The following is a 21,243-nucleotide window of genomic DNA, read 5'->3' on the forward strand; positions in this document are numbered from 1 at the left end:
CAGAATTTACATCTGGCTCTCATGTTGCGCAGGCACTGTGGAGACTGTTCTCCTGTGGAAATGCTTCGTTTCCGGATTGTCAGGACCAAAAATATATGTTTTGATGTCTGGCTATTTTACAGTGTAAGCCGTGGAAGTTTGTGGCTAGACTGTGTACCCTTTGGTCACTAGTGTTGCTTCACATCCTCGTGCAAAGAAAAACACAATTTCTTAGGTAAACAAACAAGCAACACAATATGAACACATCTTTTTTTTTTTTTTAACAGGATCCAGTATGTGAATGCAATCCGGGTATTTTTTAGGTGCTACTTTATTACAAAAGTATAAACTTGACCCCACATTTTTATGAATAGTAATTTTGTTATAAAAACATTACAATCTTTGCACATGAGTACTTGAATACACACCACCCTGTTGTCTGATAAGCAAACGCACAACATCAGCTGCCACACAAATACTGGGTTGACCTTGGAATTACACGTTACAGTTGAAATGGCAAGGGGGAAAAAAAAAAGAAAACAATAAACTCCACACACGTAAAAGAAAAATAATCTCAAAACTCACAGATACTGCTGAGCAAAGTTTTCACCAGAGGAAAAAAAATCATTCCAAATGAACAACCCAAAAAACATATACGCTCCAGAACACCTAGGGCAACTTCATCTTATTCACTCCTTTTTCTTTTTTTTCTTTTCTTTGTAACATATTTACAACATTGCGCCAACATATATGACAGTAATCATGTGCTGTACTCATAGAATTCATTTTTTCTCTGCGTGGTCAGGCCACTTAGGCTAGTTTAGTCAATTTTACATCCCATTGTTAGGGAAGGACTCTTTTTTTTCTCTCTTCACAGACAGTGGCATTGTCCATTTTTTGCGCCACAGCAGGTGGACATAAGTTAAATGTAAAAATAACTGTAGGGCACCATACACTGGTTACTGAACAACTCTTTCAATAATATTTGATTACCTTAGCTTCCAATTCAGTTAGTATAGTGGTAGACTTTACCGTTTAATGTGTTGTAGCACAGCCGGGTGACATTTGAGTCCACCTGTAGCATTACGTTCACTTACAAAGTGAGCAGGCCAAACTTCCTGGCTGGTCCTGGCAGAAAGGAGGAGGATTGTCTACGATATGTTTACAACAACCAGTAGCTTTCTGCTTCCGTTTATCCCAAAGTCTGTAAGATAGAGTTCTCCTCGCGCAGTCATCCCGATAGCAGGCTCTCCGGTCCCCAAGCAAAACAACACTGTGCTCTTTCTTTGATGGAGGAAAAGGCATTTTAAATCAAATAAGCAACCGACGACAGCAAGAAATAAACCATTCTCAGGTACCACATAACAGTGCTTCTTTTTTTCTTGTCTTTTTTTCCTTTATACGTTTTTTTTTCTTCTTGAAAGCATGCATCTTTTTGTCAGGCAAAGTGCATTAACAGTATTGACAAAGTAAAACACTTACTGTACTGTACTATATGGCAGTGGTGACTCATACACAGCCAGTTTGGTGTTCATGTTATGAGCTTAAAAATGAAAAAAGGAAAGACCATGAAAACACAAAATAAAACCCCATTGAATGGGCGCATCAGGGTCCAACGCCAAACACTTTCGTTTCAACAGTACATGTACTAATTCTATTACCTTTAGATTTTTCACTGTCCCTGAGCTTCTGCTAATTCTCTTAATGGTCTCTCTGTAATTGCTACCGTAATTATACTAGAATTACTTTGGAGTTCACAATTCAAATCACCTTTCCCTCACACAAGGGGTCAATAACGGATTAAGTGCTAAAAGTGAAAATTCGCAGTATATGCTTCTGTGCTTCTGAATAAAATAGGGCATCATTTTTTATAGCAATACAATACTGCACTCGTGTGATTCAATGAATGGGGATACTCCTTTTATATCCACTTTAATATCTCCTCATATAATTTCTTTACAGAAATAGAGGCTTTATCATTACAAAAATAGTGCCACATGTTTTTCTAAAGCTTTAGGATAAAGCTGTACTCTAAAACTGGATCAGGTTTCCTATAAACAATTTAGATAAAGGCTTCTGCTCATTGTCAATCGACGGTAAAAGGTTTGACGACAGCTTTCCCGGTTAGACTTGCTTTACAGCTTATCTTCTGCAAATGCAACGTCACCAAAATAAGGGCGTTTTCTTACTTCATCGTTTTCCTCTGTCGGTATACTCTGCTGTTTCAGTACAAATGCTCTGTGCCTTTTTCAACATGACTCCTCTTACCACAGTTGTGCTCATTTCTTCCTCTCCCCTTTGGAAATTTCTAGAGGTTACATTAAAGTTTGACCCGCAATTCCGATGGACACCCAAATGAAAACTAATGGGCAAGTGAGTGTGCTGCCAAAAACAAGAATTCCTAACTGGGAATCCCCCATCTAATACAGTTGCCTGTGCGATATATGTTAAAGTGATATGCTGGAGTTGGTAATTGGTGAATGATTCTGTTGCTTTCCTTCGCAACGATATGCGGCTGGCTAAAATAACTGAGCTACGTAGGTATTTTCCCTAGAGATTTTATCATTGTTTTTCCACCAAGCTTTCAAAACTCAGTCAACGGACAATATATACTGGTACTTCATGTTAGATATACAGTGGTAGTGCAATGCATGTATACCAGGTGACATACAACATAACAGCTTTTCCTTTCAAGACTTGAGCCCATATTCCATAAGAAAAGTCCCCTTCCCAGACTGCTTCAGTAAGGCAATGAGTGGGGCTACTTGGGAACTGAAATGTAAACAAGATGTGTGAATGAGTGCAAGAGGAAAACCCCTTTATGTTCAAGCGGTCACATCTTTTTCCCCCACCCGGCTGCAACAGGGGAAGTGTTGTCGTATTTAAAAATCACTTAGAGCTCCCCCTACAGGCCGGTGACGTACATTTCCATTCCGTCATTAAACGTGAAGATGGTGGTGGTGCTGGAGGTGGCTGAGCCCTGTTTTAGGTCAGGAATGCTATCGTATAGATTCTCCCCGGGCAGCAGCAGGGCTTTGGCCGGCAAGTGCTGCAGCTTGGGCGTCTGCTGAGGGGGTGGAGGAGGGGGCGGTGGCTGCTGCAAGGGCTGCTGGGGCTTCTTCTTCTTGGGCCGCAGGGTGGCGCTGGCATTGGGTGGTGGCCTGTCCCTCTTCCAGCCTCCCCCACCCTCCATGGCATCGTAGGCCATCTCGCTCTCTTCCGTGCTGATGGCCTCATAGCAGTGGTCCTCCATGGAACCAGGGGGAGCTCTTGAGCTTTTGCCCTCCTGAGGCGCCCATGTCTGTGGCTTGACCACCACATTAAAGCCCCCGTCTCGCTCCCCACGGTCACCGCGGGCCAAGGTCCGATACCCACTGATGTCTCTTGGGGCAGTGGGGGAGCCGGGCATGCCTCTCTTCTTCTTACCCGGTTTGCACACTTTAGAATACATTTCTGAGATCTAAGGGACAATAGACTTCATTGGTTAACAATAGTTTGCATTCATCCTGTTATTTCTCTAGTTCATCAGTGTTGTTCTAACAATTCTCTCATCTGTAAAGAGGCAAAGGGTTTGCATATTTTAGAAGTCTGTTAGTCACTACCTTAAATTATATTCAAGCATGTCTTTTAAGTTTGTTACATTTTTATAGCTTCACCTAATGTATGTATGAATACATATATTAATCAAATCACTAGATTTCAGTGTGCAAAATAGTGTATTGTAATTTGCCATAAATAGCAAAGATTTAATTTTATTCACTTTGTAAATAAAGAGGGCCAAAGCTGCTCCAATGCCATGCATATATTAGTATATTATCTAGTATATTATCCCCAGATACTTAGCCAGAAAATTAAACATTTTGAAACAAAGACCTGAAAAAGCCATACATCTACCATCTATACTTTAAAAGTAATGTCTCAGAGTTTGCATCTTTTTATAGCCCTCATTTTCATAAATTAAGGCTTCACCCATTTTTACAGCCTCTATATAAGTACTTAAATCAATGTACATACTCTAAATTTCTCTATATTGTCTTAAATTATTAGTAAAGTGTTTATTTTTACATAAGCGGCTGCAACTGTAACAACTGCAATTTCCCCCTGGGATCAATAAAGGAATCTGAATCTGAATCTGAATCTGAATATCTCAGAATGAAGAAACACAGAAATAATATTCTAAACTGTCCATTATGCAGTATAACATAATTTCCAGACAGAGATGTTCAGTGAGAAAGGCTTTTTGTGCAGTTCTTCTTGTTTGATTTAGGGCTGCCTGATGTTATCAGAATCATATCAGTATTGACAGAGATGCGTATACATCAGGTATGCCAAGATAAGGCTGATATTTTAATCCAGTATTTGATGATGCAGTTATGGTACTCTTGAGGAGAATGTTTACCCAACACTGCGTTACTGTACAAAAAGATCTGCATTTTACTGCATTTATAACCATATAGAAATAACTATTATAGTTCTCTGATGTTAATCCAAGTAGATCTAGTCCTAATTTCCACATTTCAGAAATGTTTCAGAATGAATAAAGACTTAAGAAGAATAAATTAACTTCATTAAAACTGCAATTTAAAAGAGTGCAATTTTCAAATCACGAGAGCTGCTATTTTAATTACAGCCTGCAGTATGAACAGTGTTGCCTTAATTAAGGAACATTAACCTAATATCAGCACTTTTGAACTGTGTGTAGATGAGTTAGACCAATCAGAAGCAACCAAACATTTATATGCTGTGACATTGCAAACACAACTAACTGGCAGTCTGGCACGCTCAATGTTCAAGCCTAAACCAGAAGCAGTGGTTGGTCTGGTCTCCATGGACAAAACAGGCTTGGACCTCGATTTTACTGAAAGTAATCGCAGGTTGCAGTCACAGTACTAAATTACAAAAATTGCAATTAAATATTTTTCCCAAATTGGTCAGCCCTACTATGGGTCGGTTTCCTGGATAGGGATTAGGCCTAGTTTGCCATCAATGGAAAATCTCCAAGCAGAATCATGTGAAGTCCAGGACTAGGTTTAATCCCTGTCCAGGAAACAGCCACTAAATGTTCAAAGGTTTGTAGGGGGGGGGGGGGGGGGGGGGGGTTGGCAGTCCAGTGCTGGGGCTTTATAACTTTCTAGCTGACACTGGGCATTGGGCTTGGTGACCTTAGGCTCATGGATGTACAGGGTGAGTCAGAAGTCACAGGACACCGTTTTATTTCAGAAATGAAAGGGAAAATGACGTATCTGAATACCCCAGCAAGTAATGGGTGAGGGGGCCTACGTTTTAGGCTATGTCCAGAACATGGCCACCATCTTGAAAGCCGCCATATTGGATCAAGGGCAAGTTTTTCCAATGGGAAGGTGGTCATGTAGCATATCAAAGAAGACCGGAATTGTCTCAGAAACCAATTGCTGCAATCAGTGGTTCAATTTTGTGGTTCAAAAGTTATCAACACAGAAAGTTCAAAACTTTTGTTGTTCGTCACAGGTAACCGAAGATGGAATTGATGAAAGAAGGAGGATTGAGGTGATTGTGATGTCCGGGGAAAACAGCTGCCGTATCATAGCCACAGACTTCAACAACTGACACCCAGAAGGACCACCAATTTCACACAGCACTGTTGCGTCCCTCATAGCCAAATTTAGAGAAACCAGGACTGTGGACGACAAGCCATGTAGTGGTCGTCCGAAGACCACCAATGAAATAACCTCAACAATGGTTTTGGCAGCCTTTCCGAAAAGTCCATGGCGCAGCACGTGACGTCTCACAGCAGAACGTGGTGTCAGCCAGTCATCCCTTATACGGATTCTTCATACCAATAAATGGGACCCTTCAAGATCCAGCTGCAGCAGAAACTGTCAGAGGATGACCCTGATAGACGTGTTGAGTTCTGCACCTGGGTGTTAGACCAACATCAACAGGATCCCGCATACGCACAAGGCATTCTGTTCGGTGACGAGGCCAAGTTTTATGTCAATGGTGAGGTCAACTGGCAGAACGTGAGGTACCAGAGTGACAAAAACCCTCACTGGACGGCAGACATCAAAGTCGTAGGTGATGTGAAGGTTATGGTATGGTGTGGAATATGTGGCACCCGTGTAATTGGACCCGTTTTCATCGACCAGACCCTAAATGTTCAGCATTACCTGACAATGCTACAAGAAACAGTGTTCCCATCCATTCTGAACGAAGATGGCAGTTTCCCCTGTTATTTCCAACAGGATGGGGCTCCACCACACTATGGAACAGGTGTTCATCAGTGGCTGAATGTTCAATTCCCTGGTCATTGGATTAGCCATTGTGGACCTGTGGAATGGCCTCCCAGATCACCCGACCTCACACCACTCGACTTTTCTCAAACAAATTGTGTATGCTGAGAAAATCCACAACAAACACCACCTTCAGCACCGCATCGTGGAGGCTTGTGACAGCAATACTCCAGAGATGCTCTTGCGGGTTCATAACGATTGGATCCTGCGCCTTCAGCTCTGTGTTCAGCACCAGGGACAGCACATTGAACAATAAAATAGCTTTGCATCACAGGCAACGTTCCCAGTTGTTGCTGCAACTTTCTGCGTCGATAACTTTTGAACCACATGAGATACTGCAAATCTGATTCCAGCAATAAATTTCTGATGGTAATTCTGGTCTTCTTTGATATGCTACATGACCACCTTCCCATTGGAAAAACTTACCCTTGATCCAATATGACGGCTTTCAAGATGGCCTAAAAGATAGGCCATTTATGACCTATACATGATTGCTCAGACAGTGTCCATATGCACTTGGCAAGCTAAGTGAAAGCTCTGACACTCTGAAACACACTTAATCTCTACGGATGTTTAAAGCTATTTTATAGGGGAGAGAAGATTGAAATCAGAAACACTCACGCACCCCAGCTGCAGATGCTGCCATGCTGTCTCCCATGTGAGGACTCAGAGGGCCTATGTGCTTGTGCTGGAACATGATGTCATCATCTTCTGGAGGCTTCCATATGTACTCCTCTCCATTTCCAATAAACACTGCCTCCTAATTGACCGATACAGAGAACAAGCTGTCTAAACATGCTTTCATGCAGCTCCATAAATGTACGGTATTTTTCTGATTTCCATTAACGTGGCCTCAAATGACATTTACATCAAAACAATGCAGCAAGGTGTTCAACCACACCAAAATAATTGATTACAGTCAAATAGACAACTTCAGTTGTGTCATCATTTTGCAATTAGCACCATTTCCAAAAAAAGACCTCCATGGCCAAACTTTATTTCTCTACAGGAAAAAATGAATGGCATCTCTAAAACCACTGCTATGCACACCCTGCGGTGAACGAAAATGCTGCAAGGCTGATACGATTTGTCCTGTGTACATTTTAACCCCAAATGTCACTGGATATTCTAGACTGCGAGATAAATAAGGACTCAAAATATGGTCTATTGTGATGAAATCATGATGCAATCAATACTCTCCAAACAAATCATATTTTTGTGACGGATCCAACAATAAGGGCAATAAAGGTTTTCCATCAGCATCAATGTCGATCAATGTCAACATCAATCAGTGTCAATCAATGCTTGAAAAAATTGTAAAGAAAGACATATTTAATAATTGTATAGCTTACAGCAGTTTTTCTAAAAGAGAATCTAGTCTGGCCTTCTTCACCAAGGAGATCTTTATCCATTCATTTCATATTTGCATGATTAGATGATCTGATGAATTTTATATATATATATATAAATATGCATAAATATAAATATATATATATATATATATATAGAGAGAGAGAGAAAAGTTATGTTTAAAATGCATTGCATGAAATTAATACTGTTTCTACTAGAGAAATTCCTATTAGGTGAGTAACTGTAATGTGACTATAGTATTTTTACTGTATATATTTTTTCTACTAGAGAAATTCTTATTAAGTGAGTAACTAATGTGATTACAGTATTTTTACTGTAATTTGCTTCAAGAAAATTATTCATGCTACTGTAGCACATTACTTTGTATCATGTTCCCCAAAAGCCTGATCTATATCAGTGTTTTAATACACTATATTGCCAAAAGTATTCACTCATCTGTCTTCACGCACATATGAACTTGAGTGACTTCCGATTCTTAATCCATAGGGTTTAATATGATGTCAGCCTTTGCAGCTACAACAGCTTCAACACTTCTGGGAAGGCTTTCCACAAGGTTTAGGAGTGTTTATGGGAATATCTGACCGTTCTTCCAGAAGAGCATTTGTGAGGTCAGACACTGATGTTGGACGAGAAGGCCTGGCTCACAGTCTCCGCTCTAATTCATCCCAAAGGTGTTCTGTCGGTTGAGGTCAGGACTCTGTGCAGGCCAGTCAAGTTCTTCCACACCAAACTGGCCCATCCATGTCTTTATGGACCTTGCGCAGCAGTGTACAAAGCAGTCATGTTAGAACAGTAAGGGGCCGTCCCCAAACTGTTCCCACAAAGTTAGGAGCATAAAATTGTCCAAAATCTGTTGGTCTGCTGAAGCATTAAGAGTTCCTTTCACTGGAACTAAAGAGCCGAGCCCAACTCCTGAAAAATAGCCCCACACCATGATCCCCCCTCCACCAAACTTTACACTTAGCACAAAGAACCAACAGTCAGACAAGTACCGTTCTCTTGGCAAGCGCCAAACCCAGCCTCGTCCATCGGCTTGCCAGACGGAGAAGCATGATTTGTTACTACAGAGAACACGTCTCCACTGCTCTAGAGTCCAGTGGCAGCGCTTTACACCAGTGCACTCAACGCTTTGCTTTGCCATAGAAACCCATTCCATGAAGCTCTCTACGCTGTTCTTGAGCTGATCTGAAGGCCACATGAAGTTTGGAGGTCTGTAGGGATTGACTGCAGAAAGTTGGTGACCTCTGCGCACTATGCCCCTCAGCATCCGCTGACCGCTCTGTCATTTTACGTGGCCGACCACTTCGTGGCTGAGTTGCTGTCGTTCCCAATCGCTTCCACTTTGTTATAATCCCACTGACAGTCGACTGTGGAATATTTAGTAGTGAGGAAATTTCACGACTGGACTTGCTGCACAGGTGGCGTCCGATCACGGCACCACGCTGGAATTCACTGAGCTCCTGAGAGCGACCCATTCTTTCACTAATGTCTGTAGAAGCAGTCTGCAGGCCTAGGGGCTCGGCTTTATACACCTGTGGCCGTGGAAGTGACTGGAACAGCTGAATTCTGCAGAGGTTAGCAGGCAATCCAGTCATCTTCACGTCTCATAAACACCAAGACTGGTGCAGATGACATTACGTGTGCCTCTTTTACCCAAACAAGCAAAAAGCCCTTCACTATTAAACATTAAGCGTCATGAAAGGACTCCAATGTCAAAGGAAGTAAAATAGAATCAACTGCCATTTAAATTTTACTGGACCAGAAAGAAGTTCAACATAATGAATATTATTTTTTAAACTGTGGTGTCCTGTGAGTTTGCTGAGCATGTCCTCTAATGAAGCATTAAGGTCAGTGTAATGCAGCCAGTTTTCGGACCGCTGATTGACTAGCTCATCTATAACCACTCAGTGGATCTAATGACATGAAGCTTAATGTGCCCCCCCCACCTTGCAGTGGCGAGGGAACAATAGGCCTCTGCTTGCTATGCAGTTCCTGTCCATTCCCACGCAGGGAAAAGGGAAAGTGAGCACCAGGACATGTTTCTTTATTTATAAAGTTCATTTTCATGGGGACAATGCAGTGTGTTCTGCCAGATTTAGCTATACTGCTATTCCCAGTCTGCAATCTCTTAATAGTAAGCAATTTAAAGACCATACATGTGAAAACCTACAAAAGAAGCTACAATACAGCAAAGCTCTGACCATTTAAGGCTGATATTCATATCATAGTGACTTTTATCTATGACCCATTTCCCTTGACTCCATAGTGAATGCCTGTGTGCAGAGGACTTGCATTTGACTGATGGGTATGCAGGTATTTCACTCCGAACTGCAAGTTTCGGTTTGTTGCATCATCCTGATGGCAGAGGGCTTCTGGGTATGCCTTAGCGGGAATGCTAAGTGGACAGAACCCTAGCTAGTGTCAGAAACTGGAATCGTTTTCTTGCAGAAGCACATAATTAGGGAGCATTTGTGTGACACACTTTATATCCCCTCTTCTCTTGTGCTACCAAGTCAGAAGAATGGGCACTGCAGTCTTACGCATGCATAATGCGAGCCAAAGTAGTCCATGATTCATATGCAGAGATTGAGTGCTGGGAATTAACTATAATTTACATAATATTTTTGTATGTCGTTCATGGAGATCAACTTAAAAGCGGGCGTAAACATCAATCATCCTTTTTTGCTTAACACTAGCTCATCTTCATCAGTATGAATACAGAGGCAGGCTGATGTATTGCCTTTTAGAAATGGGACAGCTGCAGAATTTAGTGATGTACTGCATTATAAAACCCAAAGATATTCACACTGTATACAATTTTTCATCATTTTGATGATTAGCATCTTTTGAAAAAGTCACCATGGAAGTAATTTGTCTACGGCTACAGTCTCCCTACAAATCATGGGCCAGGACATGCACATTCCATGGTAATGAATGGAAAAGTAAACAATACGATTATTAATATTTTATTTATTTTTTATTTATTAAAATTTTATTATTATTTTATTATTAATTATTTTATTTAATATTTTAAGATTTATTTACGCTACTGTGGAGAAGTCGCACTCTTCATTTACTCAATTTCCAGTCAAAATGACCATAACATACAAGTTTTCAGTAGATATTCCTGTGGAGATATAAGATAATCCAAAAAAGGGGAAAGGGGGAAAGTCAAAGGAAAATAAGCAAACACTGGAGTTCAAAAATGACTGAAAGATAATGGGAAAATAAAAACAAAGAAAATAAAACTCCCAGCAACCATGACTTGGTAGACCATCAAAACGGTCACTATCAAATTCAGTATAAAAACAGTACTAAAAGCTTTCATCTTTGAGAGTTCCACTCTGGCTTCCGTTCTAAAAATTAATTTAATCTTGACTGCAAGTTAAATAAAAAGAAATAAAAAGGATGGTCTCCTGCATTTTTTTGGTGTTATGAATAAGTTACATTTTTCATTTTGAAACTGAGTTTTAGTGTATTTTCAGCAAATTTTAACAGGACCACTAAATAATAAATGTCATGGTCATAAGGAATTCCCATTGCTCTTCCCCACCTACCTTAGGAAAGGATGGCAGGTTGAAGGCCTCCACGTTTTTGCGTGGGATCTTCTGGCTGTGTGGGTGTGGCGGGGGTGGGGCTGGATGAGTGGGCGGAGCATGTCTGAGCTCTCCGCTGCTATGCCGTTGTTGCCCAAGGCCCTCTTCTGTCTCTGTCCCGTTGTCCCTCTTCTGGGCCGCTTTGTCCACTTTGCGGACTTTCCTGATGCACGCATACTCGGCCGTCTCCTGGGGCTGTGGGGGTGGGTTCACCACCTGGGGGAGGGTCTCTGGTTCCGGAATGGCACCCTCTAGGCCATCGCTATCCGGGTCAGGTGGGGCCGGGGTGTTGGCGGGCACAGCAGGGGGTGCAGGCGTGTCTGTCTCCCCTGCTCGACCCCTCAGAGAGTCTTCGGGACAGCGGGTCGGGGAGGAGCGGCGGCCTACCTCTGCGTACGTGTGCTCCCCGTCTTCACCAGATGGAATCTGGGGCAGCTGGCGGCCCTGCGAGCGAAGGTCTGAGTTGGAGCGGCGGCTAGGCAGCAGGAGTAGGTCCATGCTGGCAGGACGATTCTTCTTAGAAGATTCTGAGGAGAGGATACAGATTTACTACCCACAGATGCAACAGTAGGGCAAACATATAAGGCGTATATCAAAAAAGGACAAAACATTGTGGGCTAAACTGCAGAGGCAAAGGCGGCACAGACGGCGCCAACCCTCACACAGCGAAACATCTATGGGTGGCCCTACTCCAGAAGAACGGAGAAAGTGATTGTATCCCAAAAGGAAACTTGTCCCATTCCCAGCATGCCCAGACTCTACATCCGAATTTGAGGCAGCTTGGCGACCTCAGTAACGCTATCAAGCAGTGCAAGAAGTGAATGTACATACTTTTGCCATTGCAGTTGAGTCTGTTCATCTCATGGAGCTTGGTGTCTGACTTACTGATGGAGCGCAGCTTGGACTGACGCAATATACTCTAAAAACACAGAGAGCAATATCAGCATGACATACTCACAGAGACAGCATGGATTACACTACACAGAATTCAGTTATATGTACTACATGACTATAATGAAAAAGCATTCTTACTGTAGGATAAAGGATTCTGTTAAGTAATTAAACAGATACTACAATGACGCAAGTATTATCTCATTAATGAGTTATAAGCACATACATATCGTTACATATTTTGCAGATTTATAAAAAGGGTACAAGATAACAAAGAACACTTCTGTACTACCCTCTCAAAAATAAAGGTTTTTGATTCGGATGTAAGCTCCTAATAAAAACATTTCATTGCTATTAGGGATTAAAGATTCTTTTGACCAATCACAATTCAAGGACGCAATCCATCAAAACATTTATTATAAAACATAATTTTCCAAATCTAAAATCTGACTGGCTGAGCCACATTTGAAGCCATTGTAAAATAACTGAAATACACAAACTTATGAGCAGTGGGGTCGGGCACAAGCGTGTTTATGAAGCAAATAGGCCAAAATCTAAAAACTAAAACTTCAAAGTTGGAATATTGAGCTGCTAAAAGTTCTATATTCCAAAGCTCTAAAGTTACATCCAGAGCTGCATGTTGCTCTTTTGCCAGTCATTTGTTTCGAGTGAACATATTTAGTGGTTGAGGAAAAATCTGTGACACTGATGTTTATTTTGAGATCTATCAACTATCAGTGATTAATATTTGGAGCATGTTAGATTTTGGGCTTTAATGAAAACTGCCAGTGAAACATTTGTAATTTGATAGTGATTGTCTTTACATAACTGGGTGAAGTATTTTTTTAGAATATTTTTAGAATTTAGAATAGAGTTTTAGAATATTTGTTCCTGAGGAACATTTCCAACACCTTGTTGAAAGTGTGCCATGAAGAATTAAGGCAGTTCTGAAGGCAAAAGGGGGTCCAACCTTTTACTAGCAAGGTGTACCTAATGAGCCGGCGAGTATATATATATATATATATATATATATATATAGCCCAAGTGAAAATTAACTATGAATGCCATGGCCGAAGCTTTGGCTCAGTCTACCTCATTAGATCTTAAAGACCATTTCCATCCACCTCACCCTTCTCTGAAATTTTGCACAACAACATGTGATTTCCAAGAATATGGAAAAAATATCTGTCTTTATCATTTATGGATTTTTGCTCTAGTTATGGTACATTGATGTAGTTATAGTCATCTTGAAAAGTGACACTATTTTTCTCATTTCTGTAAACCTACCTAATTACCAGAACTAATTACTATGCCTGCCTCATGCTTATGTTCCTCAGTTTGAATGATAAACCCACCTAATCAATTAGGAACTATTTTTGAAAATAAAATAAATGAACATGTATTTAACTGACAGCATTACTCTTTGAACCGTTAATCATTTACATCCCCAATCGCTATAGAATTGTTACGTTATTTTTATGTGGAGGTTCTTTAAGCGTTAAAAATGTTCTCCACACTTGCACATCTCATTTACAAAAACGGATCTTTAAGAACGATCCATTTAAAAATTCAGGGAACAGAAGCGGTTCTTCTATTATATCAACCCAAAAAAGGGTTTTGTGTCACCTTCGTTTTTAATGTCTTTACTGCTCTGTTTTTCATCCAAATGCAAGCCTGCTTGACTGACTGCAGTGTCCAGACAGCATTCTTATCTGTCTAAAGGTAAACAACACAAACTAACAAGCTTCATTATAACTAAGAGAATGAAAGAGATGGTCACCATGTCCATGAGTCTGTGCTTTCTCTCTTCACCAGAACCATTGTGACTCTTCCCCTTCCTGTTGAACACATAATGAGCACAAAATATACCGATCATCTAGAGCATCCAACCAGTGTTATCAGTCCCTAAACAAACAGACTGATTTCAGAAATGACTGCAGGCTTTTAGAGCGCAAGTAGTGAGTAGATGATTAGCAGTGTGGATTAGAAGCCTCTGACTTTCTAGACAAGGATGGGATTCAGGCCAAGTCTTCTGCTTAATCACGTAGTGTAATGCAGTCAGCTTCAATGAGGCCATTAGTGAAGAGGCCTAATATGTCTTGATTATTTGAAAGCAATTACAGATTATATTCAGTACACAAGGGCAAGACTCAGTCAAATGAGCGAAGTGGGTCTCATATCACCAGAGGAATTTCAGGAACTCACAAAACGGACCCTGATGTTAACTACACACCCATTGTTTCCTCACATTCTGTGGAACCTTCTGGAGCATTTCTCTATTTCTTTGCCTAAAGCGTGAGAGAGTCTTCGAGCAGAAATATGTTTACTCTCGTCGGGAAAACATCAGTCAGCTGTCACCTCTGAATTCCCCCGCACCGATTAGATAAGAGCGCAGGACGTGCAGGGAAGGCTCTAGATTTTAAAGTCTAGACATGAAAAGATTCCTCTTCTCAGATGACTTGCTGCAGGTGGAGATGTGCATACATATTTCATTTGATAGTACAGTATGATAAATTCTAGAGTTCTGCGCTGTATTCAACCATTATACTCAACATGTAGCACAGAGTTTGTTTGATATGCTATCTATTCTTCAAATTGCAAATCTCACAGAATTCATACGACCGAAGTCAGCAATACGGATTTACCTCTGAAAGATAGAGAAGAAAGTGTTTTAGTGAAAAGACCATTTTTCATACTCATTTCATAGTCATTTCTTTCTTCTCACTTGATTACCCTTGATTTTGCTCACCCCCCCTCTTTATCTATCTATCTATCTATCTATCTATCTATCTATCTATCTATCTATCTATCTATCTATCTATCTATCTATCTATCTATCTAAAATCTACAATGGTATTAAACTGATGGCTGAAAGTCATGATTAATACTTAATAAAGTAATGATAAAAAAGAGGGACATAGAGAGAAAACCGTAATCACTCGTGTTTGACGATCACTACTACTGCCAAAAGTATGTTCCCCTCTTAGAGCACTACAGCCTGTCAACACATCTATTATTCACAAATACTTTCACAGACATTTAGGCTTAATTTTCTTCATTTTCTTCTTATTTCTTCTTATCGAACCATATTTTGTCCTCATAACAACCAGTGAAAGGGGTGGACTAAATTCCTGAACAAATTCAGCAAAGTCATGGGTCATGAAATGAATATCTAGCAGATAAGCAATACCAGTAGAGGATCTGTCTATTAATAAAACCCATGATTTAAGAAAAAAATCGAATTCACAAAATTTTGCTACCCTACATGCAGTCAACCAGCCATGTTTGGTGTTCACAGTTTGCTTCTATAGTTCTGCACAGGAGCTAGGCTAATGTAGCTAACGAGCATATAGAGACATTATAAGAGACAGGTCACTGGTTAAAATATGAATGGGGAAGCTTGTAACAGTCAACATAGCATCTGTTTGCAGTAATTTGTCCTCCCTTTTTAAATATTTTGGTCTCTCCTCATCCAAACAGACAGTGTCAGGTATTATATGGCTGGGAATAGCTTCCCAGCGATGATGCAAAGAAGGCCACCAAATGAACATACTATTTTATAAGGTTTTTGAAGTAATAGAACTAGCAGTGTTCAAAGCAGAGGTGTTAACTAAGTCATGACTTGATTCAGACCCCCTTAAATGACTCATGACTTAAATTTCAGCCTGAGATAAAAACAAAGATTAAATTAGGCCAACATTTCTGCTTTTACTGCAATGTCATTCTCCCACAGCTCACACCCAGATAGCAAGTCGTGGGGGGCAGTTGTGGGCTGGAGGTTAGGGATCTGGCCCTGTGACCGGAAGGTCGCCGGTTCGATCCCCAGAGCTGACAGTCCATGACTGAGGTGTCCTTGAGCAAGACACCTAACCCCTAACTGCTCCCCGGGCGCTGTGGATAGGGCTGCCCACCGCTCCGGGCAAGTGTGCTCGCTGCCCCCTAGTGTGTGTGTTCACTAGTGTGTATGTGGTGTTTCACTTCACGGATGGGTTAAATGCGGAGGTGGAATTTCCCCGGTTGTGGGATCAAAAAAGTATCACTTAATCTTAATATATTGGCCTGCGGGCTCGATCAGGTCGGCACCCTGCTGACTGTACGCCACTGCTGCTTCACTCCTGGACCAACCAGTTTTATTGTCCTGCATACAAGGTCTAACTAGTTTTTACTCTCCTTTAACACATTGTAAACGCACAGTCTCTCATTTTGGACAAATATTACAAAGTTATATATTACAAATTCCTATTCCTAATATAAAATGGTGCTGATACTGTGCTGACACCGTGCTAGATTAAAATGTACTATACTAATTTATATAAGCTACCCAAAGATTCCTCCTGGAGGAAAAATAAGTAAATTGGACTGTGAGGGAAAAATATGCAATGAAAAGTGCCCTTTTGTCTAATACTCTGTTTAACCATCAGTGGGCTGCCAAGAAAACGCTGAGCAAAAAGCCAGTGGACCACCAGCTTTGCTGTCAGCAGGTCAACAGTGGCCAGCTATTCTCTTGCTATTTGAGCAGCAGTGACAGGTTCAATACAACTTCAAATAACAAGCCTTTCCTTTTAGAAAAAATCTTGTCTTAAGGATCGAATTAAGTGCTACATGCAGTAATGGCCGTGCTAAAAGATAGAGGCAAAGCAACCTCAAATGGTTGTCTACAATGTAGTCTGGATAGCAAGTTGCTAGTTAGTACTCTAGTTAGTGCTATTGGTCATATTTCTTTAAAAACTAGTTAGTGGATAAGTTATTGCGCTACCTTATGTGCTATATAAACTGCAGACTAACCAACCCAAGTTTCCTTTAAACACTGGAGACTGAATGCTTTTCTATAATGAAAGACTTGTTGAACCTCACAGGTTTTTAATGAGTTTAGAAGTAGTTTTGTAAAGTGTAAAACAAGACAAAACTAAAATTCCCAAAAGACTTGAGACTCACACTCACATGAATCAGCTTGTGAACATTGCTGCTTCAAACTGTGTTGATTTGTCATCACAAGTAGACCTGGTATAGCTAAAAACCTATAGTTAAAAATTTGCCCATATACATTTTTATAGATCACAGTTTGTCATACAGTGTTAGGAACCACACTTAGTGTAACTACATTAGATGTCATGCAGTGTTAGGAAAGCATTTGTACATGACAACACAATATGGTTTATGGATAGCCACATGTATGATGCTCAAGGCACAGCTTGCAGTGCTAACTGGCGTACATACGTTTCCGTTACTTCTGACCTACAGCCTCATATCTTCAGTGCGCACCTAAAGAAGCAACCTTCACACACCAAACATAGATAGGAAACATACACTGATCAGCTAGCATGATAAAGTGAGCATCGCTTCCCACTGGTCAACAGCTGATCCTCCCTCAGTCCACCCAAATTATTGTCCTGCATACCTGACTAACTAGTTTTTATTCTCTTCAAAATATTTTAAATAGTCTTTGGGAAAATAGACACAGACAAATATTATACACAACTAAAAGAAAAAAAATGCCTATGACTTTTATTAAAAAAGTATAACCTGCTGTATTTATGATATTGCTGCTAAAATTATTTACTCATTTACAAAGCATTACAAAATAAAAGAAATGAAGAAAATTTCATTTAATTAGAAAAGTAGAGTAGAAAAACGAGTGATTATAAGCTGCATTTTGTCTAATACTCTGCTTAATGAGCAGTGATGAGCAAAAAGCCAGTGGGCCGCCAGCTTTGCTGTCAGTGGGTCAGCAGTGGCCTGTTCTCATCTTGACTGATCAACTGCATTTGGGGGAAAAGGGAAATGATGTAAATTGTCAAGTGATTTCTTTAGGAGCGTGTGTGTGTGCCAGAGTCTGTGGCCTGTGGCAGTGTGTCTGCTCCTGTGTGTGGATGTGTGTGTTGGGAATTTCCTCCTGCCACTCACCTCTGGCAGCCCACACACAGCACAACGATGAGGATGGTGACGACGAAAGCCGAGGCGGCGGCGATAGCCCCGAGCAGCAACACCTTGCCGTAGGGGGGAGCAGTGAAGTTCACCCCGTCCTGCATCGAGGCCATGTGAGAGTGGTCACACACGCTGGCTCGTTCGCTCCCACCGGCTCTCTCCTACGCACACACTCTGTACAACACACTCTCCACAGGATCTGAGGGACAGAAGGGGAGAAAGGTAACAGTAAAGTTCTTCGCTGCACTCTCTCTCTCTACACTCTTAAAAAAGGGGATTCTACAGGGGTTCTCTAAGGCGATGAGTATGTACAGAACAGAGATAACACTCTTTCCTTTCTGATATGGATACAGATACTGACCCTGAAGCAGATATCAGTCTATTCCTCCTTTACAACTACTCAGCTTTAAAATTTACTTTTTTAATTGAAGCATAATTTACTTAAGACGAGCTTCTAAAAGTAGAATATCAATTACTCGACACACTCTACCGTACTACGCAGCTAACAACATCACATTACACACCGTGTGTGCTACTTCAGGCTAGATTTGTCTACAAAGCAAACATAACTGCTTTCTTGACTATCCAAAAAGTCCACAGGTTTTTATATGTAATGCTGATAAGGGTCCAATGGTGGTTGAAATAAATACATTTTCTTTGGGAACTCTTTTGCCTCACAGCATGTATGTATCCCTCCACCAGGAATGGAATTTAAAATGACATATTAGGCAGCATATTCATAAACATTTCATGTAATACGTTTCTTTGAGGTAACTCTTTAACCCTTTAACTTATAATCAGAAGTCAGATTAATTAAAAAATGTAAGACCAAAATATTTTTTACAATGTAAAATTCTTTGAAGAGCTTTTCTATAATGTCTCTGTATAGCACCAAAAAGGGCAAAAGGGGTCATAGAACCTTTTTCCGTACTATATGGAACCCTTTCTACTAAAAGTGAATTAGCCCAAATGTCAACACTCACACAAATAAATGATCCGTCTCTGCACCCCCCCCCTCCCCCCCCCTCTCTCTCTCTCTCTCACTCTCTCTGTTTCTCTCCCTCTCCCTCCTACCCTGAAGCCCTGTGTTATGCTGTGTGAATGAAACGCGAGAGTGTGTGAGAGAAGAGGAAGCCCCAGCTCCATCTATCTCCATTTCTCTCACTCTCACTCTGTCATTTTCGCCCCATTGACTGTCACTCAGCCTTCGGCTCGCACTATTATCCTCAGCTGCCTCCGTTCGGGGGGCATTTTTGATCTTTTCACGCTGACAGATTCACAAGCATCAGGCACTAAACCTGTCCATGGCTAGAAGTGCTTCTCTTCCTAGGATCAAGCAAAGGCAACGGCACGCACACCGTAATGTCTTCTTATCAGATCCTACACTGAACTTGCTTGTTAGGGTAAGATAACAGAGGAATTATTCTGTTAATTCAGGCAAGCCATCCTGCTTGAACTATTCATGTCATGAAGCTACACATAAATAAACAGAAGACGTTTAATAAAAGAAGAAAATAAAAAATTTGAGAATGAGAAGGCTTTATTTATATATATTAGTCTACACCTTTCTGAAACGATGCCACAGCTTTGCTCCTAGGGTCACCATTTATCACAGTATAACACTGTGGACCCATGACCCATGATTCAGTGCAGTTTCTAACCAGGCACTGATATTTATTCCTTAACATAAAAAGCAGAGACACTATTAAAGACCATTTAAAACAGCCTTAATGTAAATTACATCACTATCAGTTCCAGACCGCTGAACATCTGCGTCCATTTCTACTAATGTAATAAATTATATTTTATTGAAAAATAACCAACCTAATGACTGTTTTGACTGGACAGCACTGTACCTGGACATGAGGTGTCAAATCCAGGTCCAGAAAGTAAAAGTCCTTCCCAGGATTTTGTTCCAACAGGCTGGACAGCTCTGCTGGTGGTGTGATCTAACTAGAGAAGCCAGCCTGTTGGAACAAAATCCTGGGAAGGACTTTTACTTTCTGGACCTGAATTTGACACCTCTGTATATGGACGATGTGGTTACTGTGGTTATACTGCTTCCATTGCTTAATCAGATCACTCACAAAAACTCAACTGAAATGTATGAGGTTGGTCAAGATGCTCACAAGAAACTGAAGGGCTCTTTTGCATATCATAGCTGTCAAAATGGCAAAATGGCAAAGGCCAGTATTGTGATAACTGCTATGTGGTGTAGTAGGTTGGATGATATAAACTCAAATCTGTACACTAGCAGTATCACACCACAGTATACAAAAAATTATTAATTAAAATATGAATAATAGTTAGATAGCGCTGGAAAAAATTAAGGGACCACTGCAAAGTTTTCTAAAATGAGCATCTCTACATCTATGACAGCCATTCCATTCTAGTGTCAGTTGGATTCCAACACAAGTACACCTCATTCTACTTAATGTGGTTCTGATTATGTGATCACTTGAACCAAATCTTATTTAACGAGGAAAAGTATAAAAAAATGGGCGGCACGGTGGCGTGGTGGGTAGCGCTGTCGCCTCACAGCGAGGAGGGCCTGGGTTCGATTCCCCGGCCGGGCGGCCAGGGTCCTCTCTGTGTGGAGTCTGCATGTTCTCCCCGTGTCTGCGTGGGTTTCCTCCGGGTTCTCCGGTTTCCTCCCACAGTCCAAAGACATGCAGTCAGGCCAATTGGACATGCTAAATTACCCCTAGGTGTGAGTGTGTGAGTGACTGTCTGTGTCTGTGTGTCTGCCCTGCGATGGACTGGCGACCTGTCCAGGGTGTATCCTGCCTTCCGCCCGAAGACTGCTGGGATAGGCTCCAGCATCCCCCCGCGACCCTGACGGAGAAGCGGCTTAGAAAATGGATGGATGGATGGATGGATGGATGGAAGTATAAAAAAACACTGCTGTGGTCATCACTATACTCTTGCGATAGGACAAGCTGGATAGAAAAAAAAAGTGCTAGAAATAGCTTTAAAGTAATAGGAATAAAAACAATTAAAATAACTATTGACCATGTCAAAAGAGTTGAAAAGAAAAGTTTTGAGGCAGGAAAAGAAGGGCTCAATTCTGGCTTTACTGGCAGAGGGATACAGTGAGCGTCATGTTGCTTCCACCCTTAAAATGTCTAAGATGGCAGTTCATTACAACAAGGTCAAGCAGCAGACACTGGGGACAACAAAGCTACAGACTGGCAGAGGGCGAAATCGACTCT

At 41.1% G+C, this 21,243-nt stretch overlaps 1 protein-coding gene across 2 annotated transcripts in view; it reads right to left on the minus strand.

Moving 5' to 3' along the window:
* Nucleotides 1-292: 292 nt before the first annotated feature.
* The window catches only part of si:dkey-70p6.1 (uncharacterized protein LOC570575 homolog), a 47,571-nt gene continuing 26,620 nt past the window's right edge, over nucleotides 293-21,243 (minus strand). Inside the window, exons 2-7 of one of the 2 annotated variants that reach the window (XM_017714738.2) lie at nucleotides 18,011-18,230; nucleotides 13,887-13,944; nucleotides 12,101-12,134; nucleotides 11,177-11,742; nucleotides 6,874-7,008; nucleotides 293-3,439 (exon numbers count right to left, since the gene is read on the minus strand). In XM_017714738.2, the coding sequence (XP_017570227.1) occupies nucleotides 2,885-3,439; nucleotides 6,874-7,008; nucleotides 11,177-11,742; nucleotides 12,101-12,134; nucleotides 13,887-13,944; nucleotides 18,011-18,144 (1,482 nt within the window). In that variant the 5' untranslated portion in view covers nucleotides 18,145-18,230 and the 3' untranslated portion in view covers nucleotides 293-2,884. Of the gene's footprint in view, nucleotides 3,440-6,873; nucleotides 7,009-11,176; nucleotides 11,743-12,046; nucleotides 12,135-13,886; nucleotides 13,945-18,010; nucleotides 18,231-21,243 lie in introns of both variants that reach the window. The other variant, XM_017714736.2, reaches the window with a different exon arrangement.

Source organism: Pygocentrus nattereri, chromosome 28 (assembly GCF_015220715.1).
Source record: "Pygocentrus nattereri isolate fPygNat1 chromosome 28, fPygNat1.pri, whole genome shotgun sequence".
Lineage (NCBI taxonomy): Eukaryota > Metazoa > Chordata > Actinopteri > Characiformes > Serrasalmidae > Pygocentrus > Pygocentrus nattereri.